At 45.0% G+C, this 27701-nt stretch overlaps 1 protein-coding gene across 9 annotated transcripts in view; it reads left to right on the top strand.

Moving 5' to 3' along the window:
- Positions 1-27701, top strand: part of PAX2 (paired box 2) — an 85112-nt gene that overhangs the window by 43196 nt on the left and 14215 nt on the right. For all 9 annotated transcript variants that reach the window (XM_074830783.1, XM_074830778.1, XM_074830785.1 and 6 more), the window contains 2 exons: positions 15526-15701; positions 17543-17669. In XM_074830783.1, coding sequence (XP_074686884.1) covers positions 15526-15701; positions 17543-17669 — 303 coding nt within the window. The remainder of the gene's footprint in view (positions 1-15525; positions 15702-17542; positions 17670-27701) is intronic.

Raw genomic sequence — 27701 nt, 5'->3', positions numbered from 1 at the left:
TGCACCTCTCTAAAGAAACTGCAGGAGTACGATCAGAAAAGGGAGAGCATGTGTGGAAAAAGAGGAGGGGGAACTGGATAAAGGTGAGGACAATGAATAAGCAGTACAGCACTGTCAGAAATGTGGGCTGTTGCACCACAAATCTGGAGGTCAGTCTATAAGCAAAAGAAACAGTTCATGTGCGTGTGTGTGCCTGGACACACCCTGGGAGTTTGGGGGGTACGCATTGCTCAGGAGGACTTCAGGTAAGGGAGGGTTAACAGCTTACATCACAGAAAGCAGTTTGGACAGAATGCTCTGCTTCTAAAGCTTATACTGCTGCTTAGTTTGGCAGGGTTTGGTACTATCTGAAGACAAGCTGGTCTGGCTTCAGCTGTATTTGTGTGCGTCTCTGCTTGTGTATTTGTGTCTCTAGGAATGCACGCCTGTTTGGTTTTTTGTATTTCTGTGTTAGGATCACTGGTGTCTACTTATCTGTGCTTATGTACTGGGGTGAGTGGCAGGCTGGACCCGAATTTTTGTGCATGCCTACGGAGACCTGGAAAATGTGTATGTTAAGCTGTGTATAATATTGCCTAGTAGGAGAATGCATACTGTGGATCATATGGATGTCTGGGCATGTATGGCTCAGTATTAGTGCTATGTATTTCTATGAATGCCAGGTATTTGTATTCACAATTTGAGCATATATGTGAATGTTGTATATTTGTATGTATATTCTGTGTGTATGTGTTGTTACATACTTGGAGTATCACTGTATCTTTGTGGTTGCTGGATATGAATATGTAGCCTGGTAGTGCTGTGCACCTCTGTATAGAGTTTGTACAGATGTGTATTTGCATTGGGGTTATATATTTGTGTGTATGCTGTATATATATATATCGGTTGCTCTTGCCTGTGTGAAGGTTGTTTATTTATGTAAATAGTTTGTATTTGTTTACATGATTTAATTTTGTATATGTGAATTTAAGGGAATTACTTTGAGTTCCAGGTTTTCATTTAGTTAGTGTATGTATATTTTTGTAAGTTGTTTATTCAGAAATTACATTTAATTGACATGCACCTGCATTAGTACCTCCTTGTGTCCCAGTTTGCATTCTTGTGTCTTTAAATGGTATTGGCTACATTTTGTGAGACTTATGCACAGAGCTTTTCTTTAAGTTTATTTGTGTGAGTGCCATGAAAGTGTGCTTGTCTGACTGTTTATTTATGGGTATTTAGTCTGTGGTTAGATCTTCTCCTTCCACTTTTTGACTCATTCCTGGGAGGGGCTGTTGCAGCTAATGTGTCAGCAGGAGTCAGGCAGCTACAAGTCCTCCCAGGGTCTCTGCCTGCTCTGTGTGTCCACCTGTGCAGAGGCTGCTCCCTAGCTTTGCTGGTGCCCATCTCTCTCTGGATCTTCTTGCTCACGCTAGATGAGTTGTACACTGGGTCTGCCTGCATTCAGGGAGATGACTTACATTTTTTCATGGATGTAAAGAGTATGGGAGTCAGAGGGAGCATGGTGCCTGGTTTCATGAGGATCCCAGGTTAATGCACCGTGGATGACAGAATAAACTGCCAAAGGCATCAGGAATAGCTGGCAATGTGCAGGCAAATGGTATTTTAGAGGGTTGTTGGTGACTGGTATAACAGTGGATCAGGGTGCCATGACAGTGGGAGATACAGATGACACTGTTTTGGGGTCAAGTGACCTGTCAATGAGACATAAGGGCAATACTGCTATGGAATCAAGGTGACATGGCACTGAGCCACAACAGGGATCAAGGTGACATGCTGATGACCCAGGCTGATCTATCAGAACAGGGAGGGCTGGGAAACCTCCATCAAGAAGCAGCTGAATAAGGCAAAGGAGAACAGGAGGAGCGGGGTGAAGACCAGAGGCTAATCAATGGACCTGTAGCATGGCTGTAGGAGCCAGGTCACCGGCAGGGTGGGACATGCAGTGTCTCCATGAGGAGATCAGTTGCATCCTGGTGTGAAGGGCTGGGGCAGTCTGTTAGCAGTGGCTGTTTGCATCACAGTGATGGAGAGCAGGGATAACACAGTGATGACATCAGGTGATGGACATATCTGTGATGGTAGCCATGAACCACAGGGACTGTGTGGGCAGGGGCACTATTCCCAGTTGCTGGAAAAACAAAGAACCTAACGGGCAGTAAAACAAAAACAAAGGAGACTTGGAAGCACCTGACAGGCCTAATTCATCACAGCCCAAGATTTTTTTTCCCCCTCATGTTCCCATTATATTTGTTTGTAAAAGTGGAAATCAATTTTGAAGGTAATTTTCTGGAAAGAATGGAAGGGAGGTGGGAGGGCCGGATAAGGCAGAGATGGCAAGAGGAAAAAAAAAATTTAGGCCAGGCACAGCCCAGGGGCAGCTCTTGGCAAGGTGAAAGAAAATTGCATATTCAATCTCCATCCATGAATCTCCCTTGCTGCTGCCCGCCTCCTGCTCGAAAACAATGAAGGCTTTCTCCCCTACGCCGCACAACGCCTGAGTATCAGTGCTCACTTTAACTTCAGGGTCATTAATTCACCTGATTATTGCAGGAGAGGAGAGGGTTGCAGAGGCATCCGTTCTAAAGAGCCCTCCCTTAGCTCATCCTTTGATTAGTTTGGGGTGGGGGGAGTTGAGATAATGTGTTGTCTTGGACTCAGTTTAAAATGGGAGGGGTTGAAGAGAGGGTGGAAGGAGGCAGAGGTGGAAAGGGAAAGATGTGGCCCGGCTTGTTGTGGAAGGGAGGGTCGGAAAGCAGTCATTCTTGCATCCCTCTACTGTGGTGTTATTGCAAATTAAAAGTAGCATGTTCCACTCCGTAGCTATCTTTCAGGGAGGGGAGGGGCATGGGTATATGTCGGCATGGGGATGGGGGGGGATCTTATCATTGCTTCTTCAGCAGCCCAGCATAGTGTCACCCTGTGAGGTGACATTTGAATTTACAATTCCGCTGAGAAAAGCCATTAATTCACAAATTAACATTTCTCCCTCTCTCTCTCTAGCTCTCTCTCTCTTCCTCTCTCTCTCTCTATCTCACATGGATGTGCAAGCAATTGAAAAGACAAAGGAAATAGCCTTAAGGAAGAGACTTTACTGCTACTCTGTCTGTGCAGAGATTGCTACTACTGCTTCTAGATAGATAAACCAATTACCTGAGCTGCTCTGTTCATGGCAGCCTGCTATTACCTCCTTTTGTAGAGCTGACTCCATTGCTGGATTACACTGTGTGTATCTCATTAATGTAAACCAGCACGATACTGGGCACTGTCCCTGACCCTTCTTGCCAGAGCCCATTGCTCTGCAGTGGAAGAGGGAACTGGGAGAGGAGTTGAGCAGAGGTGATGGTAGGCATAATGTACTTCCTAATGCATAGGGACCAGGCCACACAGAGAACCTGCTCAGAATACCTGTGCTGAGCTTAGAGGAGATGGGGGGGGGGGGCTTCCCTTTCACAGAGGAGATTGCATGATGTTAACCCTGATCTCTTCCATGTCTTGCTGAGCTCTGAGAGTGCTGTGCAAGAGGCCTCATGCATGGGCATCAGGTATGGGCAGCTCATTGAAGATCCATTCTCAGCATTACCCTGAGTTTCCTCCAGGTGTAGAAATGTGCATGGTAGACAGATGCAGAGGTGTGAGTACGAAAGCTTTGTATACACAGCTATAGGCAGATGTAGCTGACTGCACCCAGGAGCTAACTGACTCACAGAGGCACACAACAAAACTTAGAATAAGAAGCAAAAATAAGCACTCTAGCCTATGGACTGAGAGAGGCAGATTTCTCTGTAGTGCAGCTTCACTGAAAGTCAGTCAATGATGCCTGTGGAGACGTTCTTGTCGAAGACACACACTAGACACTACTTCCACACAGCTCCCAGTCCTCTTCCAATTCTCTTTTGTCGCTCTCTCCTGCCATACTCTTTCTCACATGCTTACTTCCGCTATCACTGCTGCTATGGATGTTTGGATAGCATATGTGTACAGTATACATACACACACACACATGCAGGCACTCCGCTGCATGTTGATAACACCCAGGCACACATATGTGACACTAGCAGCCTGCCTGTGCATACTCACACCCCTGCAGACACAGTTTCTCCCCACCTGCTCCAGTGAGGTCCCTTCCAGTGGCTCCAAGCCTGCCTGCTGGGGTGCACACTGGCAGGCACTTTTCTGACTGCCTTCTGGTGCTCTCTGCAGACAAACTTGTAGGAACACGCCTGGCTACACCTGCCCTTTAGCCTGGTCACACAGCTACATGTGTTTGGGGAGAAAATGTCCTAGCAGTGTGGTTTACATAAAGACTCACGCATTAGTCTTTTCTCACTAATCATTCCACCTATATAGAATTGGACAGAAATCTTCACCAACAGGTTTTTCACCCCATAAGGGTTTCATAGGCCCTGTTCGAGCCATTCTCCTAACTTCCAGGGAAGGCTGAAGTTTGCAGGGGGCAGTTCTCCAGGTAAAAGAAAAACAGATCAGAACTGCTGTTCCTGGAAGCCTGGTCACCACATGCTCAGCACATGGAGTATGTGCATTTCTTCAGTATTGCCTTGGCTCCTTAAATCTTCCTCAAAACTTATCCTCTTAACAAGAGCATCTGCCTCTCTGACATTCCCTGTGCCCCACACTGTGCGCAGCACATGGCCAGGGAGCAGCATCCCGCAGCCAGCGCTGGAAGACGGATCACGATCAGCGGAGGAATCGGCAGGCAGTGCCAGTAATTCAAACCATCCTGACCGTTCAGTGAACCCGAACCTGCTGACCTTGACAGCACTAGACAGCAGCGGCCTCAGGAATCCCAACCTTTAGAGAGGCATCAGCGGAGGATGGTTCTTGCTCTCTCCCTTTCTTTCTCTCTCTCTCTCTTTCTGATCACATCCCAGCAGCCAAGGGGGCCCAACAGTCAATCCCCAGTGCACCAATTAGCTCCTAATTTGGCTATCTCTGCACTCCCAAGTCTACGTCAATGTAATGTTAAGCATCGCTTGCTGTTCATAGATGTAAATCATTCCTATAGAGGGGTGTCTTCTTGTGCTAAAGGAAAACACTAAGCACCTTGTTCTCAGACAGGGCCAGAGAGAAACCTCTCCTCCTCCCAAAATGAGGGCTGCTGCTGTCTGGAAGGAAAGCAGGAGCTCTTTGCTTCCCTAAGTGATAGCATCAGATCCTCCAGCCTTGTTTCATTGGATCCCAGGGGGAAGCAACAAGATCTCACCAAGTGATTAGCCCGTGAGAATCCTGGCTGGATAGATGAGGCGCAGGGAGGTGACTCAAGTGGAGGGGAGAGAAAGAAAAAACAGCGTGCTTAATTTTGCCACAAGAACTTGTATTAAAGAAAAATACAGCTTGTGAACATTTTAAGAGCCTTTCAGGGAGTACTGGATTTCCTTCAGCTACCTCTGTGGCTGCCAAGCAAGACCTGAAACAAACTGCATTTTGTGTTGGCTTGCAGAGGCTAGGCTAAGCTCTAAGACCTTGCATATGGGGGACAATTCTGTTAACAGTAGATGGCCTGAAAGAAGCAGTTACAGATACCTATCTATCGAGACATAGCAGACATATCTGTTTGTCTTCTATCTGTCTCCATCCATAATTCTTTGAAGGTGATTTTTCCATGCATCAATCAGATAAAATAAAGGCCACTTTGAAGAGGTGTCAAATGCAATTCATGCCCATTTTAAGGCCCTTTAAAATGTCAGAGTTTTGTCAAGGGCCCTAAAATTAATGCCTGGGTCCACATTTCTCCTTTGCTTTTCCTTCATCCATCTAAGCATCCTACTGCTTACATCCCATCAGGTTCGAGGTACAAAGTCCTCTTCCCACACAGATCAACAGCTACAGGAAAACACACAGGAGCACAGTGCCAGAACAGGAGCTAGGTCATGGGTATCAGTGTTTCCATTTGGATGTGGAGTAGGTCAGGATTTCTTTCACTGGCTCTGCCTTTTTTGGGAGCTCAGAGGTATTATTCTGCTTTTAAGCTAGGGGATCTGTATCAGAACAGGTTTGTAGGCATCTGATTAAACCTTAATGAGGTGGTTATTGTGTATGAAATGTCCATCAAGTCTTGAGTACCTTCTAGTCCTCTCTTAGATACATTAGAAAAGGCTGTTATAAAGGACAGGTACACTTCCACGCTTGGTTTCCGAAAGGAACTGTTGTTTTTTTACTTTGGCTTTTGGCATCTAGTGTGGCAAGAGGTAGGCCTTGAACAGAGGAGCTGACCTTCCAAGCAGATCAGAACTAGCCTAGAGTTTGGGACAACTTTACTAAATCCCAGCAAATTAAAAAAAAATACCCCACTAGCTAATTCTCAGATATACTTATGGCTCTTCTCTGCACAGCCCTCTCTTGTTTGTGAAACTGATTGCTATGCATGACTGGGTCCCCTCTTGTTTGGGGACTACCTCTTACAATTTGGAATGTATCTCCAACATACTTCTTATACAGGTCGTATCAGTATAGCCCCCTTCATATACCAATAAGGGCCTTTACATGAGCTCATGCAGAAAGACTCCAAATTACTCTAATAATGATTTTCAGTTATTACAGGAACGAGCATTCAAAAGAAAAGTTTGCATGGTGACAATACAAGCAGATTGCTGCATATCACAAGCCTTTAGCTATTTTATTGCACATCATTTTACAATTACCCATCTTGTATCATACATTGTTTATTAACCTTCCCTTTCTTAAGATCTCATTTACTACTGAAATGTGGCTGACTCTCGGGTGGACTATGGCAGATGTTGAACAATACAGAGCATCAACAGTGAAATTTTGCTGTGCCATGTCCAAATGAAACCACAGGAGAATTAAGATATGCTGTGGGTAATCACTCAGGCTGGATTTTGTTCAGGACAGCCAGGTTAATGTCTGCACTCTTTCAAAAAATGCCATGGGAATTTTAATGACTCTGAGTGATTGGAGCCTTTGTTTCATGGCACGTCAAAAATGGCAGCTCTAAAAACACTCTGCTTGAGCACTGGTTTAGTGCTGACTCAGAAGAGCTTCCAATAACATGATTCACTAGCATCTGGCTCAGGGCAGGCACAGCCTTCTTTGACTTGTGAGGTTAAGGTAAAAGAGTGTATGAGGGGAAAATGAGGTGGAATGAAAGGGAATGCAAGGGAAATAGAACGAAAGGTGGTATGAAGAGGCATGTTAGTGGGGGACCAAGCCAATGGAACCCAGCAAGCTAAAGAGGAATTCATATTTTCTAGACTGTGCATTAGAGGTGTCCATGGCCTGATCCAGATCTGGTGGTCTCTCAGGTGCCAGTGTGCTCCACTGGAATCTCAGGGATCTCCCAGAAACTGGGAGATGGGGCTGGATGGGGACAACCTAGCTCTGGGCTCCCTCCTTGTCTCTAGCGGTCCTGATAGCAGTGTTGATTTGCATGTCAGGCAAAGCATTGCTTGGAAAAAAAAAACCTTCCGAGTGTGGCGGTGTCAGCGCTCGCTGTTGTTCGACAGTGTAAAATTAAATTAATAAAGCCCCCAACACAGGAAAACATAACAGGAAATTAATGGCCTTTACTGTCGCTCTGATGCAGTCATTTGCAACCCTGCTTTCCGCACCAAAGACTTCATAAATGCAAGCAGTTTCTCTAAACAAGCATAGTTAGGGCTCCATGCGATGTAATTTTTTGCGTTGCTTCTGTCCTTTGGAGCTAACAAAAGCCACCCTATTTTATGTGCTCACCAAGGGGGATCCTGCCCAAAAGTAGCTCCCCAACAAATGGGCTTAGGAAGATGAGAGAAGGGAGCTAAGTCATGCCAATGATGCTGAGAACATCTTCTGCCCTGGCAGAGGGAACAGCATAGCTCCTGGCGCCCTGCTTTCCTGCAGCAGCAGCTCTCCCTGAGGGCTCTGCACTAAAGGCAATGTTGTGGACACCACAACATCATAAATCAGAATAACCCTTCTGATAACTTTCAGGATGTGTAAATCAGTATAATCACTGAATGTAAGAGACTTACACATTTACACTAACTGAGGATCTGGCCTGCTGTGTGACAGTGCTGCTTGCTACTCCGCCAACGTAAACAAAGCGAGTATACTGGGTCCTGGAGGCAGCTGCATTTCTATCTGGCTAACAGTCAAGCCTAATAGTGCTATTAAGAGATATTGGACCCACACTCTGTCCCTCATTACAATGGTATAAATCCCCAGCGCCTCTTCTGAGGTAAGGGAATTGTCGTGGATTTGCAACAACCTGACCAAGAGCAGATTATGTCCACTCACCTCCAGCATACTCAAAGGTCACAAAGCTGCAGTGACTGCTTGCACAGAAGCCACCAGCTTTGACCACCCAGGCTAACACGCCACATCTGCACACCCACACACGCTGTAGTATGTGCAGTACACACATCTGAGGTAGCTGCTTGCAGCCTAACACCTGGAAAGGCCTTTACTGGTGTATTCAGTAAGGCTGGATGTACTGATTATTACTATCTAATGCACACACCTAAGTCTGTACAGACTTAGCTTCCCAGAAGCATTGGGCCAAATTTGCAATCATACACTTAGATGCTGTAGTAAATACATATGATTTTCATACGCATACACATACTCACTTCCTTAAATGCACATTTGCATGCTTCCATGATAATCCAAGACAGATCTGTGTACACACTTCATTACACATTTGCACACACAATTCATTTAATTTACATTCTCATTGAGCATTGCCATTTTGCTCATGTAAGCCCTGCATTAAAGCTGCATTGCCCATCCCTGCTCTATCTGAGTGTCATACACAATCCCTGTGTTAAAACCACTGTAGGCCCCCAGCTGTCAGGTGCTGGCACAGGTCTCACTTCCTTGGTCTGGGATGCTCACTTCCCTGCATGAGCAGCCTTCCTTGCTCACTGATTCCTCATCTGAGCTATACCCTCATTTCAAAACATAAAATCCCTTTGTTTCTGAGCCTTTCTGCTCTGAGTGTGAGTGTGTAAGTAACAAATACACACAGTTTATGTGTCACTGACACACTTGAATTACAGACACACATGGACCAGCACAGTACAATCAATTTGCATACCCAGATTCAGGCTTGTGGACTCCTCTGAGTCAAATAGACACAGCAATCTGAACAACTGCAGACTTCACAAAGGCTGATACACTTCCTTGAGGTCACATTCCTCCAGCACTCATCTCCCACTATCCTATTTCTGCAGGATACTGTACATAACCTGACTTGTACCATATCTTCGTTCACTATCACAGTGTAGATCCCTGATAATATTCCTCTCTGTGCACTGCTAAACCTTGCCAGCCCCTTCCATGCTCTGTCATCTCTATCCTGCACTCACTTGGGATCCTTTCCATCTGAATTTGAGGTTCATCTTTCTCCCCACCAGTCCAGTTATCACAATCAAAGCCCTGACAATTCTTGCAGCACTACTATGTGTTGAAATACAGAATTAACCCATCTAGAGATGACACCTTCTTTCACACTGCCCAAAAGGCTGCAAAAATTCTTCTGGAAGAAAATGTAAGCCAAATTTTACAGCCTGCCTTTTCCAAACCCTGCTGAGTAGGGCAAGAAAGTTACACAGGTGAAAACATTGCCAGATTAGGGCTGCCAGTCCTTGCCCTTGTCCCTACTGTGGGGAGTACAGTATTAGTTTAATAATCATTGAGGATGCAAACAGAGTCCAGAAACACTGTGACAGTCAGACTGGATCAGCTTGTGCAGACCAGGACACCAGTACCAGACACTTCTGACCATGTGAAAATGTGTGATCCGCTCCCTCAGCCAAGGGCTTTGTCCTTGATCTCTCCCCTGGTTGGGGGTCAGCTTAGACACAGATGCAGGAGGGCTGCTATTCCCAGCAGGAGCTTGATGCCAGGGTCTGATAGCACTGGGCTCCTTCCTGGACCTGTGCCGAATGCAGCGTGAGGGTGTGCGCAGGGCTGGCTGCTGTGAATGACAAGCACTGGCTATCGATCGCGTTCTGAACTCGGCCCAGCCGATAGAAGGTAATTAATGACTCCATTTGCCTCAGTACCGAGGAGAACAATTGAGTTTGAAACTGCAACAACTAGCAGTGCGGGGAAAGGCCCCCCGGGACGTTCAGGAAAGCTGCCTGACAGGCCCGGGCAGCGTGGGGACACCGAACACATCAGAGGGGGAAAAAAGAGAAGGGAAATCGGATAAAGGGAAAGAGCAGTCTTAACACAAAGGGTGACTTGGGAAAGGGCAGCACACGTAGCTGTGAGTGCCCAGAGAGTGGGACAGGACTGCTCTGGGTTAAGGACCCCAGCGGAGACAGTGACAAAGGCAGGCTGCAGAAGAGGACAGGGTCGCCTCACTGGCGCAGAGGGATGGCATTTCAGCAGCCAGCTCAGCACTGTTGCGTTAGACAGATGTGTTTCCCTTGGAGGCTTTGACAATTAGATGGGTTCTGCTGTGTCACCTGGCTGGCAGTTCTCATGCCAGTCACATTCACTTTTATTATGACTATGATTTTTATTGGTAGTGCTGCGAGGCCTCAGCTGAGATCAAGGCCTCACTCAAGGCCCCACAAGACAGCAGGCAGACACATCATGGGGGCAGTAGCATCCCCTGCCCCAGAAGAGAACAGTATCTCCATGTTTGTGTGCCAGCTGCACAGCTTCTCATGACCTTCTTGCACGTTTCTGTGCCACAAAGGTCTTCCTATGTCAGCAATACTTCTGAATTATTTGTTGAGGTGGCCCTGTTCCACCCTGAGCAAGGGTACTCTCTGTCACCTGTAGCCAGGGAAGTAACGGTATTACACTGCTTTGTGCTACTTGTACGTGATGGTTTCTTTGTGGCTTCCAGACCTGAGAACTTCTCTTTGTTCTGGACCTATTTAACAGGCATATTCCCTGTGTCAGATGTAGTTAAGGTTGTTCCTGTGTCCTCTGGCACAGCATTTCCTTGTTACCTGTCAGGATACTTCTGTGACACCCGTGGAGCACTTCTGTGTCTTGTGTCGAAGGTTTATGCTGAACATTGGCTGTGTGCGCTCCCTTGGCAGCCCCTCGGGAGGAGAGATGTTTCCTGTCACATGCACAAGGCCAGTCCTATCACGCTGACAGCAATCGTGTGCTCTTGTGAGGGACACGGTGACCTCTCAAACTGTTTGTTAAGATCCTTCTGATTTAAGAGAGGGGTGTCCCTGTGTCACAGTACCACAGAGTTTCCTTCACCAGTAAAGAGGGAACTGGGAAAGGTGATGATGCTTCCTGATGGTGCAGCTAGCACAGTTACCTAGGTGGCATTCCCAGACTAATCCTGCAGCTGAAGTCTTGCTTCACCAACAGCACCCCTTCCAAGAGCTGCTTTCTTGGCAAATCCCCATCCCCTAAACTTTTACTCCTAGTACTGTCATCAGCTGAAGTGACTGTTGCCCACCACAGTGCCATTCCTCATGGGATCTGCTAATCTTTCTGAACCCAAATTTTCCTATGAGCCCTTATTTCACTTTCACCCATCATCTTTGATGGACCCCATCTGTTCCCTGAAGTCCTCTCCGCTCCTTACTGCCACCTGTACTCATATCCAGACAGTTGTCAGTTTGAGGCTTCTCCTGATAGTCCAGATCACAGAGTCGTATGCTTAGTTGAGAATTGCAACATTGATCTAAAACCTGATATAAGTGTCTGTCCCTTGCAGTTTCAGGGAAAAAATTAAAACATATCCTTTATAGGTTTTGACACCAGAAAACAAACACAGGGGATTTACAGACCTTTGGTTTTGAAGAAAATATAATGATCCGTGACTCTGAATGTCTCAGTGTTAGCAACAGAAGACACATAAATCCGTCTTTGAGGATCATCTCTGTGAAACTTTCTCCATAAGTAAAATCCATATGCACAGCTCATATTATTGCTCTGTGAAGTTTGGGATTTGCGTGCCCTACCATTATAAAGTCCAATACTACTGCAAGCTGTTTAGACAAGGTCCACCTTGAAGTAGCCTACAGGCCTCTGTCAAAAGTTTATTTTCTTTTGTAGATTTTAAAGCCTAGGCCATGGCAGAGTGCCAAATCCCCTCCCCTGCCCCATATCCAGAACTCCCACCTAAAGCCTTGCCTTTCTCCTAACAACTTTTCCACCTCTCCCTATCTATTTGCTTGCTTTGATCATTCTGATTTCTTATCTAACCCTGTTCCTTCCCTTTCTCCTCCCTTCATCCTTTTCTTTCGTTTCCCACTGACTATACAGGCCCTTTCTTATCAGCTGGTCCCGAGTTTCCCAAATACACATACGCACTTACGTGCGTGCGCACACACACACACACACACTCTGACACAAATAAATAAATAAATAAAAAGGTCAGTGAGCAGAGCAGCAATAACCCCTAAAACAGTACTATCAGAGGGACATGATTGATCAATTGAATTCCATAGCAGCTGAAAAATGTGGGATTAAGCAGTGTATTATACGCACAATGAGTTGAGGCATGATGTTCATTTCAAGTTCATTTCGCCAGCCCTCTGCCACCAGATCAGGCAATCAATAGGGGCAGCAGATATCATATATCACCTCTCTCTGTGCTAGGGAGAGAGCACCATAATCTCTCGCAAATTTAGAGTGACAGATTTGTCAAGATCTGAAGGGCCCCTGAATAAATGAAGGAAAAGAGACTCCTACAGCGACTTGGGAAAGCTGTGGTTTCAGCTTCTTCACACAAAGGCATGGCCTGCACACACACAGGAGACACGCGTGCACAGGGCTCTGCAGGCAGACAGGAATGGCAAATACATGTGCATGCGTGCGCTGATTTGTGTAACCACCTAGGACAACTCACTAAGGGTAAAATCTGGTTTAATGACAATCAATGGAAGTTTTACCATATACGGGAACACCCATCCACTCACACCAAACACCACGCAGAGCGTAGGGCTGCCATCCTTGAAAATCAAATATACCCTAAACTAGCCACTGCAGATAAATGGTTGCTCAGGCATGTACAGTGATGCAGAATCTGAAAAATACCAGAATAATGATCTACTGCAAAAATACCCACGTGTATTAGCATCATGGTGTGCACAGTCATGCACACTGACTGACACATGTGGAAAAATCCTCAAAGGCAAACAGCTTCACAGGCTGCAGACAGGTTGAGACAAGCACTGATACAGAAACACACTTTTTTTTTCTGAGCCTGGACCCAGATGTTCTGTGCCAGCTTTCAGCAGGGAGGACCAGAGAGAAGTGCCTACTGGAATTGGGAATGTGAGCCTTGAGCTACCCTAGTCCTCCTGAAAGCCACCCCTTGCAGTAACAGCCCATTCCATCTAAAACATGAAAACTTCACTGACACACACAGTGTGCAGTCCACCAAGCCTGGTCTTTGCTTTGTTTTCTCTTAGTCAAACCTGTCATGAACTCCAGTTTTCAGGAACTTGAGAATTTTCGCTTGTGCAAATAAGCCTGAGGAGAGGAGAAAATGCCAGGGATCAGTGCCAGTAAACAGCCCTGCTCTGGCTAGGGGTGGAAAAGAAAGAGAGAAGGGGCTGCCTGAGGGAAGGCTGTGGGCTGGGACAAATCAATATGTAATATTTTCTATGGTCTTGAGAGTGGTACTGTACTACGTTACTGTATATAATGTACTATTGATTATATCATATCATATAATCACCTATAAACGGATATATCTCATAGCCAGAAGGCAGCAGGCTCAGTTATAACTCTGGGCCACCAGTTGGGCATTAACTGTGCCAGGAAAATACCCATCTTGGCACCATCCACAAACTAAAAGATGAAGTGGCAGAGTGGCATGGTCCTGGCCACTGTACAGTGAATGCCACTCCAGGCTCCTGGGAGCATCATCTGCCCATGAGCACCTCGCAGTCGCATGGAGGAGGGAAAAGGTCTCTACGGATCCCTCAACCACTTTGTAGTGACAGACAGCAATTTTCTGAGATTCACAGACTGGAAGCCACGAAGAAAATTTGAAGTATGAGGAATAATAGTGAAAAAGCAGGAAGGTAATCACAGTGCAAGAGGGAGAACCTGATCTTAGGTTAGACAGGGTGATAAGACAGTCAGACTTGCATCTGATGAAGCACAGTAGGTAGAGATTCAGCATGAAGGGTATGGAGGTATATCAGCACGGATGAGACAGGGGATTATAACCAGTCTTACCAAAGTTAGGCTGAGAGGTGACAGCAGAAAGATACTCAGCACAGTTGGAGAAGATTATAATGAGCAGAGTTGCCTCAGATGAGATGAGGGATTATGACAAAGGAAGATTCACTTCAGCTGGGACAGGAGGTTAAAACAGACAGACTCACCTTGGATGTGACAGATGCTAATAGCAGGAGACTCACTCACTTCAGATAAAAAGGGGTTATAACTGAGATAAATGCACCTCATTTGAGTTGGGGGATAACATGGAAAAAAACCAAAACCAGGTGGGTGATAAGATGGTTTATCATACAGAAAGATTCACTTTGGATGGGGCAGGGCATTTATAATGGACTCACCTCGGAGAGGATGAGTGGGCTGTAAGAGACGTGGGATGGCACAACAGAGATAGAGACACCTGGAACATGGCAGGAGGTACTGCAGTGAGCTTGGACTGTGTCAGAGGGCTGCTGCAGGGAGAGAGATGCACTCTGGTAATGCTTCTACCAAAAAAAGGCTTTTTTCCTACTAAGAACAAAGGAATACCAGGAAGGCTGGTTCCCACTAAGTGGGACTAGATTTTGTATTACAATAATTCATTTTGCATAGGAAGGGGGACCGACAGAGACAAAGATTCGTCTCATTTTTGAAGGGAGTTTTATAACAGAGATATGGGTTGTGATAAATCAGGAGTTACATGTAGGAGAATGGGACAGAGATCATAACAGAAACCAACATATGTTGGATGGGACAGATGCCCCACAGGGAGAGACTTTGGTGAAACATGGAGTCAGAAACAGAATCATTCCTGTTATATGAGGGGGATGAAAGACTCGTCTGGGCTATGACAGGGCAAGATCAGATGAGAAGGAAATTATAACAGAGATATAACTTCTATTGGGACTGGGTTGCTACAACAGAGACTGACTCCCTTCCAAGCTGTAAGAGAGCCCTTTCTCCATTCCAGGCTTCATCAGCCCTCTACACTACAGGTCTACCCTCAGCAACTCTGGTTTCTCTGTGAGCTGCTTCTCCAGCAGCCTTCTAGCGATGCTAATCGCTGTGCTTTGCTCCCATTTTATGCTCAGTAAAGGAGATTTGGCAATTTTAAACACTAAAAATCAGCGGAACCAAAACTCATCTCTGAGCTGAGCACCATTCTCCACAGCCTCACTCATCCTGGACAGGAGAGTCCCACAGAGCCCGCCGCAGCTGCCCAGCCATGCCAGCAGACAGGAGGGGGCTTCCCTTGGGTCCCTGCAGCCTCCCCTTCCCACAGGAGCAGCACAGCTCCCTGGGTGGAGGTGGAGGGCCCTGCTCTTTCCCACTCTGTCCTTGTCCCGCATCCCTTGTTGATCCAAGCCAGGGTGGTGCTAACTCCCTGTTTTCTCTGTCTGTGCCCTGCAGATGTATCCGAGGGCTCAGTTCCCAATGGAGATTCCCAGAGCAGCGTGGACAGTTTGCGGAAGCACCTTCGTGGCGACACTTTCACCCAGCAGCAGCTGGAAGCTTTAGATCGAGTTTTTGAGCGTCCTTCTTACCCTGACGTCTTTCAAACATCAGAGCACATCAAATCTGAGCAGGTGAGGGCCTGGCCTGGTAATGGGGACCCACAGGCGCCCATAGGATGATGGCAGGGAAATTCCCTCACTGAAATCACTCTCCCCCCTCTTCATCCCTTGTTCTCACACTGACCTGTTATTGCACATACATCACATTTACATTTTACAGCACTTTCTAGTTGTAATGTGTTACTGCGCTGATGCACGTGTATACATGAGCTCTGCCTCCTCTCATGAACTCGCTATATACAGGTACACTGTGCTCCCCCTAAATCCCCATGTCCACCTTTCCCTCTGCACACACACGTGCAGGTATGTGGGCATGTTCTTGCCATGAACATACAAACACTGCCATGCATGTTCACTGGCACACAGCATTGCACGGAAACTCCTGCACTTTCAGATCATGCTGGTGACCAGTGAGCCACAGGGTCAGGCTTTAATGGAGATTTTCTTTCATGGCCCAAAGCTGAGACTTGACTCCCATCTCCAACCTAGTTTTCTGTACTTCTGCAGCTCTGCCCCCCTTTCCCCTACTCCCCCACTCCCCCGGCCTTTTATCCCAAAAGCTGTTTGTCTTAATAAAATGAAAATCAAAAGTCTTTTTAAACCGCCCCAAGCCATAAACCAACAAAGGAAGAGAAGGAGAGGCTGGCTGTGGACTCCCTTCATCCCAGAGTCCCTGGGTTTATTACAATGAATAACCTTTATTTACTTTCATTAGACTATTAAGCACCAGCACAGTCATTTTTCCCCCTGAAACTCTGAGCAGGGCCCATAAAGCAAATCCGAAGCCTAATTGAGTTCATTTTAATTTCTCTCCGATCACAGCGAATTACTCTGGTGATAAATCAGGGGGCAGGCTCACCCCCAGTAGAAGGCCTAATTTGCAGCTAATTACAAAACTGATTTCTACAGGAAGATCAATACGAGAAGGAATTGGAAATGACTAGGCAGTCCTAGCCAAGCAGGGACAGGGGCGGGGAGGGGGCAGTGTGCAGGGAGCCCACTGGAGGAGGGGGAGATGTGGGAAGGGGGTTGGGGAAGCGCATGAAAAAAAACGGAGCAGAAAGAGCAGAAAATCAGTTTTAATTTAACGTAATATTAATCAGAGCAACTTTTCCTGCTGTTTTGTAGCCTTCCTGGTTTCTCCAGCTCCCGCGTCTGGTCCAGAGGCTGCCACAATAAAAAGGCAATTACCAGAGCCTTTCGGACAGGACACCCTTTCAGATTCAATGGCTCTCCCCCTCCCACCCTTCTGTTAGCCATGTGGCTCCCCCCTCCCCAATTTCATACCCCAATGCACAGAGTGACAGAGGCAGGGGATGAGGCTTCTTTGTTTGTTTTTAAAGAGCTAGGACAGAGGTAACAGCAGAGGGGAGGCAGACACTCAGCAGAGAGCCTGGCTACAGTGGGCCAACACTGGCTGCTTCCTAGAGCCCGTCTGTCCCAGTCCTGTCATTGCAGCCCTCTGCCCCAGCTGTCCTTGTCACCAGGGCAGACACCTCCTGCCTCCACCAAGCCAAGAGGAGGGGACATGGATTTCCACTTTCTTCTCCCCTGGGCTGGCACAGGCTGCCACCCCCATCCCCACAGCACTGAATGAAGGCTCAGTCATACCACAGATAACGGGCCCAATCCTCACCCCTTTTCCCCCTCACAGTGGCACACCAGCGGGTGGGACAGTTCATCATAGGAACCCCCCCCATGCAACCCTCTCATCACTTCATTTTCTGTTTCCTCCTCCTCCTCCTCCATCTGTGCAGGGGTTTGCATCTCTCCTCTTCCTCCCTCCCATCTGTACACCCTTCCCTTTCTCCCAGCGCATCAATAGCGAGCTGTCTTTCTCCTCTCTTCCCCAGGGTAATGAGTACTCCCTCCCAGCTCTGACCCCTGGTCTCGATGAAGTCAAATCAAGTCTATCCACCTCTGCTAACCCAGACCTGGGGACAAATGTGTCAGGACCCCAGACGTACCCTGTGGTGACCGGTAAGCTGCCTGACCAAACAGCAGAACCAAGCTTTTTATTTATTTCCCTCATCACCATTAGCTTCTGCTTTTTCTGCTAATGCAAGATATTCCTCTGTGGCAAACATGGAAAGAGACAGAAAGACTGTGGAGGATGTAAGGGTTCAAGAGAAGCTTGAAATTCAGAGTATTGGCAGTTTTGGGTACACCTAGAGGTGCCCAGGTGTGAATCGGGAACCTGCGTGCCCAGATGGTGCTTAGGGATGAATGTTGGTGGAGGACAGAAATGTCTAAATATGCACTGTGATTCTTCCCTTTGTGTCTGAGAACAAGAAGGTTGTGGCTTACCCATGATCCACACTTGGTTTTCCTGGGGAGAAATAATAATTTAAGTTTTATTCAGCCCTGGCATTTGGAAGGGGCATTTCCAAACTAAATACTGAGGTCTGCTGAACTGTGACTGCTAAACTCCCTCTTCCTTAAGCCCATGAATCTCCAACAGGAGCTGGCAAAAGAAATTTGTTCACAGCCCTTCCCCTTCCTGCATGCACGGGCACATTGTCCTGTTAGCAAGGGAAAGAGCTGTTGCCTCTTGGCCAAAGAGCTGTCCTCTGATGGCACAGAATTAAGAGCACTGGATTTGTATCTCAACTTTTTCTTGCAGAAGCCCCAGCTAATAGCCTCTGAAGTCAAAGCAGTTCATGGCTGAAGCAGGCAGTTGTTTGTCCTGCAAACACTGAGCAAAGGCATATTGTTGCATGCAACTTTTGGCTACCAGGAACTTTGGGACTGGGCAGGATTAGTAACAGTTACCCCAAATACAAAAGACATCCAGTGTGAGGTCTGCAAAAAACCGTGAGGAGGCGAACTGCATATTTAGGGAGTGTCTAAAAAGCATGACATCCCCAGACTTTTTTCATGGAGGCATTTTTACTGCTATCAGGGTTGATCTAGGATCCTTGTAGCCATGCAGTTTCTTAGTCAACAGAAAAAAATGGTTCAGCTGTGGCAAAATTATTCCACCTTTCTCTGTATTTGCATAAGCAAGACAAAACTCAGCTGGTATCCATCTACCATTTAGCAGATCTACCTTTCTTACAGGAAATACTTTCCTGTCTTTGGGGGGCAAAGCCAGTAGGACACCAGTACTGTCCTTCCTTCAAGGAAGGCAGATCCCCATAGCTGGATGTAAAGGTGAGGTGCCTAAAATCAGAGTTTAAGATTCAAAGGTGCCATAAAAATAATTCTTTTTAGTACTTCTGTCTAAGTGAAGAGGATGCATTCCAGCCTGTTAATATGTGAGCAGAATTCCCAAAGACTGGAGACGTTGCACAAGCTTTGGACATGACTCTCACAAGGGGACAGCAGGAGACAGATTTGGCCTCACAAAAGAGGCTGTGGGCTGAGGCAGAAAACCTTCTTCATGTCCCCCCCATCCTGTGCCATCCCCACTCTGTTCCCTGCAACACTCCCAGCTCAGTTCGAGAACGTCCCCATCTGATCCATCTGGATCCAAGAGTGAGAAAAGTTCATTTCAGACCCAGCTTGACACTCCCAGGTGGCAACTTAGCACTAACATCTCAATCTGTATGCGACATTTCAATCAGCACAGAGTAACAAAAGCAGAACTATTAGCGTTGGGAGCTGTTCACTGGTGGTAATGATGGGGAAACTCAGAAACTGGAAATGAAAAGGGAAAAAAAACCCCTCAACACCCTGAAAGGCAGCAGGGAAAGAGGGGCGGAGAATTTTTCCTCTACACTTAGGCCAGGATCCAATGTTTGGATTAATGGTGCCATTACCCAAGAAAGGACTTCAGATAATGCTCATTCTTAAAATGTTTTTGCTGGCAATTAAATGGTTGCAGTTATTGATCTTCATTGATCTGATGTCCTCAATTTGCATAATCTATTAAAGATGAATGATTCATTATATGTTTGCTATGGGGCTGGGCAATGCTTTCAGGAAGGACCAGAGAGTGAGGAACTCAGTGCTGCCTCCTGATCTACCCCAGCCAGGAAATTAAGGAAGAGGCTGGGAGCATGCAGATTTCTTTGGTATCACCAAGATTCTTCTCCCAAGAAGGGATATTGGAGTAACAGCGAGTACTGAATTGCTGGCTGCCTGTTCTGCTGCTATAGTGTCATCTTTGAAATTCCTCTTTGCTGTTGTCCCAGGGCAGTCTGTAAACCCAAGTGATATCTGGAAAAAATGTGAAACAAATCCACCCATGCAGGGTACAAACTCTGTGTGCAGTCACTTCAGGATGTGATTTAGCTTTCTACAAGAAAGTCTCCCCAGCTCAGTCTTCCCAGACAGAAAAAAGTATCACTAGCTCTTTCCAAATCAAAGCTGTCTGGCACTGAATTCTTGCCCTTTCTGAAGACTTCCGAGAAAGTTCTTCTCCTCTCTCTGGCTCATGACTAGCTTTCCTCAGCAAGCTCTCTCAGTTCACACTATTCTGAGAATACACCCTTCCAAAATCCAGCAAAACCTCAACAATATGTAACTACCTGAAATCTTGGAATGTAGTGAGATAGTTAAGCACAGATGCTGCTGAAGTTCCTTTATCTGTCTGTGAGCTTCCTATAATTGAAGAGGTAGAAATGCTGCAAAACAGGCAGACACCTCCCCAGTGTGCAGGAAGGCCTTTCCCAAAGTCCTGGGCATCTATTCAAAAGACACAGCTTAGCACCACAGTTACATACAGCACAGCCTTGCCTAGTACTGCCAATATCAAACATTCCCTTTCAGACAATTATTCTATTTAACACACCTCAGATGGTCCATTTATTACTTGCATCTCTTAAAGCAAGTAAACAAAAACATTTGTTTACTATGGAGCAGACAGGTCACCCTTATTTCTCCCCATTAAGTATCTGCACAGAATTTCCGTGAATGAGCTGACACTTAAGGGCTAGCTGGGCACTAGGCTAGGAAACACGCTCCCACTGTCCTTCATATAGAACAGACAATGTAGAAATTTTCAACTTCCTTGTGAAGTGTCAGAGAGAGAAAACTTTTTAAGAGCTGTCTGAGAACACCACCTTACCTCTTCCTTCACACACAGCCAGTGGACCAGCTACATCTCACCTTGATGTTGCATGGTCATCATAGCTAGATTGGCACAGATCCTGACAGTTTCTTGGACAGTATCTTTGGACACCAATCAGATTTCCTAGAAGCAAAGATCCAAACTTGAACATACCAAGATAAGGTGAGTACATGCAGTTGAACACCAAGACAAGAACTCTGTTGTTCAGAGATGTTCTACTTTGATTAGTTCTATTGAAGGCAAACAGCCTAGGCAGATGAGTATAAATCTGTACAGGGCTAAGTAAACACAGAACACCTCAATAGCTTTCTTTTATTCAATAGTTTCCAAGGATCTCTGAGTTTGGAATGTACTCAGTAGCTAACACCTGGGAGGTGAGCAGAGGAGAACCTCAAGATTTTGGCACTAGCAACAGGAATACTTTAAAAGCACAAGGTTATTCACAAAAGCCTTGAATCCTTTGAGAACAGAGATCCTTCTTTAAGCACCATCAGAAGTCACATCTTTTGGAATAAGCATGCATGAAAGAAGTGAGGTGTCTTCAAACCAGGTTCTAAGTTCTGGGGACTTAGATTAATAGTTTGGGAGCAGAGCCCTTTCTGACTCAATTATCTAGCCCAGAAGTTACCCAACAGAGAGACAGCACTATGAGAAATAAAACACAACAGACTTTTCGTGCATGACTTGAAACTTGCTTCTTAACAGACTACTAAAGGGGAGGATTTACTTACTAGATGGATAGTAAAATTACAGCAAAGGTAAAGAAAAACTTCCCTTAATTGAAACTGGCAGTTTTAACTAAATAGACCTTGTTTGCCAGCTCACTACAATCCGTGACATCTACAAAGAGAAGTAAAAGAAAAATGGGACAAAAAAAGCACTTCAGGAACTTCTACCATTGACTGAAATGGAGTATGTGTCCCCTTCTCTTCCTGTGAGGAGGTTTCTGAATGCTTCTGTGCTATGGTTAGCACCTATTAATAGGAGTGGGGAACTTCTAAAGTCATCACCACCCGCCAAAATAGCTCCCATGTCCTGTATAAAAAATGTTTCCTTCTCTCTGGGAAATAAGTTTTTCCCTAAAGAGACAAGTATCATCCAGGGTGAGAAATTCTGACAACCCACGATGTGTCAAACAAAGGCACCAAAAATCACAAACTCCATTGATCTCGCTTTCCTCCAGAACTCCCCTCTCTGGCACAGGGCTTGATTTTTTTTCAGTTTACATTAACTTTTTTTAATTCATACACAAATGTATGCAAAAAAATTATTTAGAATTACTGACTTAAAAGCTACTTGCTATGTCTGAAAAACATACAAAAATAGTACTTAAACAGCATCTGATTTCTATGAAAGTTTTCAAGAAAGTTGTGATGCTAAGCACGGAGAAATCACTGACTAGACATCCGTATCCAAAATTTTTCTGAAGTGATAAACAATCTTTTGAGAACTTTAGCCTCCTGCAAGGTGAAAAGATATTATTTCCTTCGTTTCAGCTTAGTGAGTGAACTGAAGAGAATTTTGTTCAGTTCAATAACCAGATCATTCAAAACTAAGAAACAAACTAGGATTTGAAAAACAAGGAACATTTATTTTCCTCTGTCAGTGAGTGAATTAAGCTTGGTGTGAAAGGATGAGATCTATTAGTTCTAAAATCAGGTTCTGAAATCAGTTCAAATTCCTCCTTTTATATACCCTTTTCTTCATGTAATAAGTCAGTTTTACTGCAAAACCTGCTTAGAAAAGCTTGCTTCTTCTGTTCTAGTATATTTAGGAAGTCAGGGAACTTGTGGTCATTTTATTTAATTAGCATGAATAATTACAAATACTGTTTTTAATTTAATTCTAATTTCCATCCAAATATAACTTGACACAGATCACAAGTTAAAAGTTAATAATCTAATAAAATAATAATATGGACTCATCATTCACTATTTTCTCATATAATAATATGTAAAGACAAATTATATTAAACAACATAATTGCTTAAATAAATGTGCACAGATGCAGTTCATCTACTTAGCAAAAATTGAAATAACCACGTTTAGTGTAAATTTTGTATTTGACAAAATATTTGTTACCACCCATAAAATCCAACCTTTTAGAAAACAGCCTCATAGTGCAAATGTAAAACAAGTTGATCCAGCTTGCTGTATTAAATCATGATTAAAACTGACCATTACATTCAGTTGTACTTATATCATTACACTGAGAGGGGGAGCATTTCCTTCCCCTTTTCCTTGTTTGGAATGGTGAAAATTTCCTGTCTTACTCCAATCTACTTTAGTCTCTGACACCAATAAGCAATGGCCCTGGTCAGGGCTTTAGTGAGCTGACTTAAGAAAACTTCTTAACAAACTGCTAGGGGCCCCAAATTGGCTTTGGTGACAGCAAATCCTACAGATGCAGACCCACACTCTGCGGCACAGCATCATGGCTGCAGCCACCAGCAGACAAGCAGCCTGCTTGGCACGTCTCTGAATGTTCCAATGCTCTGAAAATGGAATATGATAATAATTCATATGGCTGCTACAAGACTCTTACTACTCTGCCTCACCAAAATGAAGGACATATTTTTTGTGAGGAAGCCTCTCTTCTGTTTAAGATGAGGAATCAGCAAAAGTAGAAGTCCATAGGACCTCCAAATTTCATCAGCTGTTTCCCATCCATGAGAAGAGATAATATCTTATCTCATCAAGGAATTTGGAAAGGCAAAAGGTGTTACTACTCTTCTCCAGGATCAAATGGCTGAGGGTGATAGATGGTCAGATGAATGATCCCTGGAACAGACAGGAATAGTGGGGAGGAAAGGAATTACATAAACTATTTCCATGTATCCGATGTAAGTTTCACTCACAATATGATGCTGAAGAAGGTGGCTTGTGGGCTTGAAAGGCATATTGAAGTGAGGAACCCAGAAATGGATGGCCCGAAAGAAATAACGTCTTTGGCTTCCTTAAATTAGCATTTAAATGAACAATAGCAGTGAATGACAATAACGTCATGTAATGACCATAGCAGTAAATTGGCATTCCCAGTCCAATTTTCCTCAGCCCTCAGCAAGGGGACAGCATTGCAGGCTGCCACACACTCTGCTGCCGGACACAAAGGGACTATTTTAGAGAAAATAATTATATTGTCTTCCCAACAATTCAGTTTTTGCCTTTTCTTTTGAGGTTAAATGAAGAATCCAATAAGTATGGCTACGATGAACATTTTTGTGATGTAGGTATTTTCCCACTGACAGCAAAGACTGTGCTTTATATCTGAGTTAAGCAACACCTGTCAGCAGGTGTTAATAACTTTTGATCTCCATCTGCTGTACCGGATTTAACCAGGCCAGCTGCTTGTACAATTGAAATTGCCCACTGCGGTCTTTCAGAGAAATGGAGACCTTAGGGCAATCTTTGGCCCTTCTTTGTAGATTTAGTATTGCCGTGGGCTACCCAGGAATATCTATCCTATCTTATGATCAGTAGAATATCATTGTGAAGAAACCTTGGAGATACCTATAATGAAGACTGTCTGAAAAACTAACATGTTCTAATTACATTTCCTGGCATCTTTAAGAAGTAACTTTCAAGTCCCAACCCATCAAGGAATAAGTATATGCTACACTTTAAGGCAGAAGTAATTGCCCAACCTGATTCTGGGGCTGGGACTCAAGAAAGGGGACAACAGTATGAACTCCACTGAACTTTTCTGCCAAGTGCACAAGTTGCACACTTCCCCCTGCACCCTAAGACTTTAAAGCACATCTTCCTTCATCAGTTCCATCTGCAAACAAATGTACTTAGAGCCACATGAAGTTGACTTCAGTGGAGTTCTCAAGTGATTAACACTAACAGTACTCAACTAGACCAGATCACAGGTCTACTGGAAGCTCCATGTTTTATTCTATACAAAGACTATAAAACTTTTTCTCTCCAAAGTAGCATAGAGAGTTAGCAGGTCAGTTTACTTGGAGAGCAGCAGTTAAATAAATCAGACACAAAATCTAAATTTATAAAATTCAGTTTTATAAAAAAATGGGGCAAATAGATTTCAAAACTTGACATCAGTGATGTTAAAACAGTTTTGACTCTCAGGGAAAAACAATCCAAGGTTGTTTCTTTAAACATGTATTTCAGCAACCCACGAGTATTGGGCTAAGAACATGGACAGATCTGTGCAGAGCAGAAAATAAACCTGAACATGCAAGGCTCATTCTCCAGTCAGCAGGAATACAAAAGGAAAACAAGAAAAGTACAAGAAGCAGAATAGTCTTTGCACTTTTCAGTTGCTCCAGCAAAAGTCTGTTATGATCACAGAGAAGGGAAAAAAATAGGATGTTCTTTATTTTCAGTGCAACTTGCGCAATGCTCTTGCAAAAGAAAAGCTAGAAAACTAAGAAATAAAAGAGAAAGTAGTTCTTCTGACATGACAGAAAGCAAAAGCGACACATACATATCAGTCCAGTATGGTCTTTTGCATGACTTCTAGAATCTGAGGCAAGATTCTCACATGGGTAAAGTGATGTGACTCCACTGGCTGTAGTGTAAACTCACCAGTGTATGAGTGCTGAGGACCCAGTCCCATTCTGTTTGCCACAATGAAACTTTTCTAAGGAATGGAGAACACAAATATGGAAAAAGATGTTTCAATGGTGGGTACAAGCATAGGATTCAAAACACCTAAGATTCAGCTTTGGCACAGAGTTCCTCCATGAACTTGGGTACATTTCTGTGGGTTCAGTTCCTCACAGATAAAACAGCGATCCTAAGGGATTCTGCAAGGATATGTGTTCTACAGAGTGAGGCACTGGGGTCATATTTGATAGATATCCCAGGAAAAGATGAAGAACGCTAAACATTGTCAAGATGGTGAGCAGTGTTGTTAAGTGGGTGTGTACAAGCCATCCCTTATGCAGGGATGTGCCATCTTGATATTCTTTGTTTACTGAAAAGAAAAGGAGCACTCGATGCAGGTAGCTTATCCTCCAGGAAGCCAGCAATGAAAAACAAGCAGCTTATCTAGTCCTGCAAACCCCCCTGCTTTCCTTCCCTTCAGCAGCAGAGAGCACGATAAAAGCTGAGACGAGTCTCTGTAGGAACCCAAAGCTGTGAATCTTCCTCTCACCCTGTCTGGCCAAAATCCCTTCATTCGCAGGGGGAATTTAGGCCAGAGATCACCAGTTCTAGCTCTCCGCCAGAATAACAGAGGAGAGGGTTAGAAAAGAATAAAAACAGCCATAACTCAGCAAGTACCGTCAGAAAGAGAGGAGTAGAAGATGCACAAAATATGCAGTCCTCTGCTATGTTTCCAGCTATATGCCCACCCTGATGACCCCTTCAGATTTCCCCAACCATGACATTGGGTGGTATTTTTTCGTTGCTTATAAACAAGGATATCGTTTGCCATTTAGAAGAAGAAAGGACCCTGGGACATGAATAGATTTCTGCTGCTTTGGAAAGGGGTTGCAGACTTATTCCACCCCCCATTCAATTACAGGTTGGTATTCCAGCCTTAGGAATAGACACTGACAGATACCTTGGGGTTCCCTGATGCAGCCTTACTGAGAGACACCCCTGAAGACACAGCCAAGCCAGTACGGCACTGCTTCACAGCTTGCTGGCACTAGCAGGATTTAGGATAGGAAGGGGCAAGTTCGCCATCACAAATACAAAAGACAGAATGGAGAAAATCAGAAGTGAAAACAAAAAAGGTGCAGCTGAAGTTTGAGGTGGTTAAAATGAAAAATGGGACTGTGCCATTCACAGGGGGATAGATAGATCAATCAATTGATCTCGTCTACACTGACACACTTTGGAACTATAATTCACTGCTGGGGCAATTATTCCAGCATAGCAGTGGCAGGAGTTATATCGGAGACAGAATTCAGGTGCTTTCAGTCAGGGGAGAGTTAGACAACAAAGGAGTAAAAACTGGTAAATACCATCCACCAGTAAAGATACATGGGATATAAGTTATGTCTGTGCAGTTGCAGAGCGTAGAGGGAAAGATAGACAGATAGATAAATAGACACATAAAAGTCTGAGTTTTGGTTGTGCAATCATTCGCTGTCTGACCTTCTGCTCGCCTCCTCTCCACTGCTCTTAGAGAGAGAGTGTTTAGTGTTATTGTGTCCCAGTCTCTTTGCCATGTTACTGTTGACTTCTTTATCCCCCTGTACTGAGTAAGTGGTGCTGCCTCTGGAAGGTGCGAGGAATTTTTCTTCATAAGCCTTGATGTGTTCAAGAGAGGGCTGGGCTCATCTCCGCTGTGAGTCTGACAGGGGCTTTAACAGCCTCACAACACTGGGACAAATAGCTCCTGGTCCCTTAACCCTTCTCAGCTTTGCAAGGCAAGGCCTAGCACTGTTGTTCCCATTGCAAGGGCTTTAGGCAGTCTTTCAGGCTGAAATCCTCCCTGTGGTGGTTGGGCAGAGCGGAAATCCAGGGGCTGGATCAGATTGGCCTAATGCTACAGCAGCTTAAGCGGTCTGTTTTACCAGAGATTATGGTTTCACTTACACAGAGCGCCTGAAAAATGCTGCGGTTTAGAAAGGATTATAGCTGAAAATTCCATGCTTTAAAAGAGAAATAAAGCAGGGGAGGGACCAGGAAACCCAACGTGCCTGGGGGCTGTGCAAACAGGATTAACCTCTGCCCATAGCACCTCTTGCTTCTGCCCACCCACGCTTCCCGTGTGCACCTTCTTCTCTTCCCTTTCCTTCGCAGCAGCTCCCCACACCTGCTCTCTCTTGCACAATATGGACAGTTGAAAAAGGAGCCCAGAAAATGCCCAGGACAAAAGTGTCCCTAGTTTATTTAGGTATGACTGTCAAATGGCTTCTGTGAAAAATTTCACTTCACTTGCAGCCCGTCTGTGAACTTTTGGCCCTCTGCCTACATATAGATCTGTTCATCCAAATTACCTAGTATCAACATTATTTGAATAAAGCTTCAGCACTCCCAGACTGCTGGTGGTGACTCTGCCTGTCTGGCCTGAAGGTAAAT

The sequence above is a fragment of the Strix aluco genome, chromosome 7 (genome assembly GCF_031877795.1).
Source record: "Strix aluco isolate bStrAlu1 chromosome 7, bStrAlu1.hap1, whole genome shotgun sequence".
NCBI classification, from domain to species: Eukaryota; Metazoa; Chordata; class Aves; order Strigiformes; family Strigidae; genus Strix; species Strix aluco.
The sequence above is the reverse complement of the archived record's forward strand: the minus strand, read 5'-3'. Positions and strand labels throughout refer to the sequence as shown.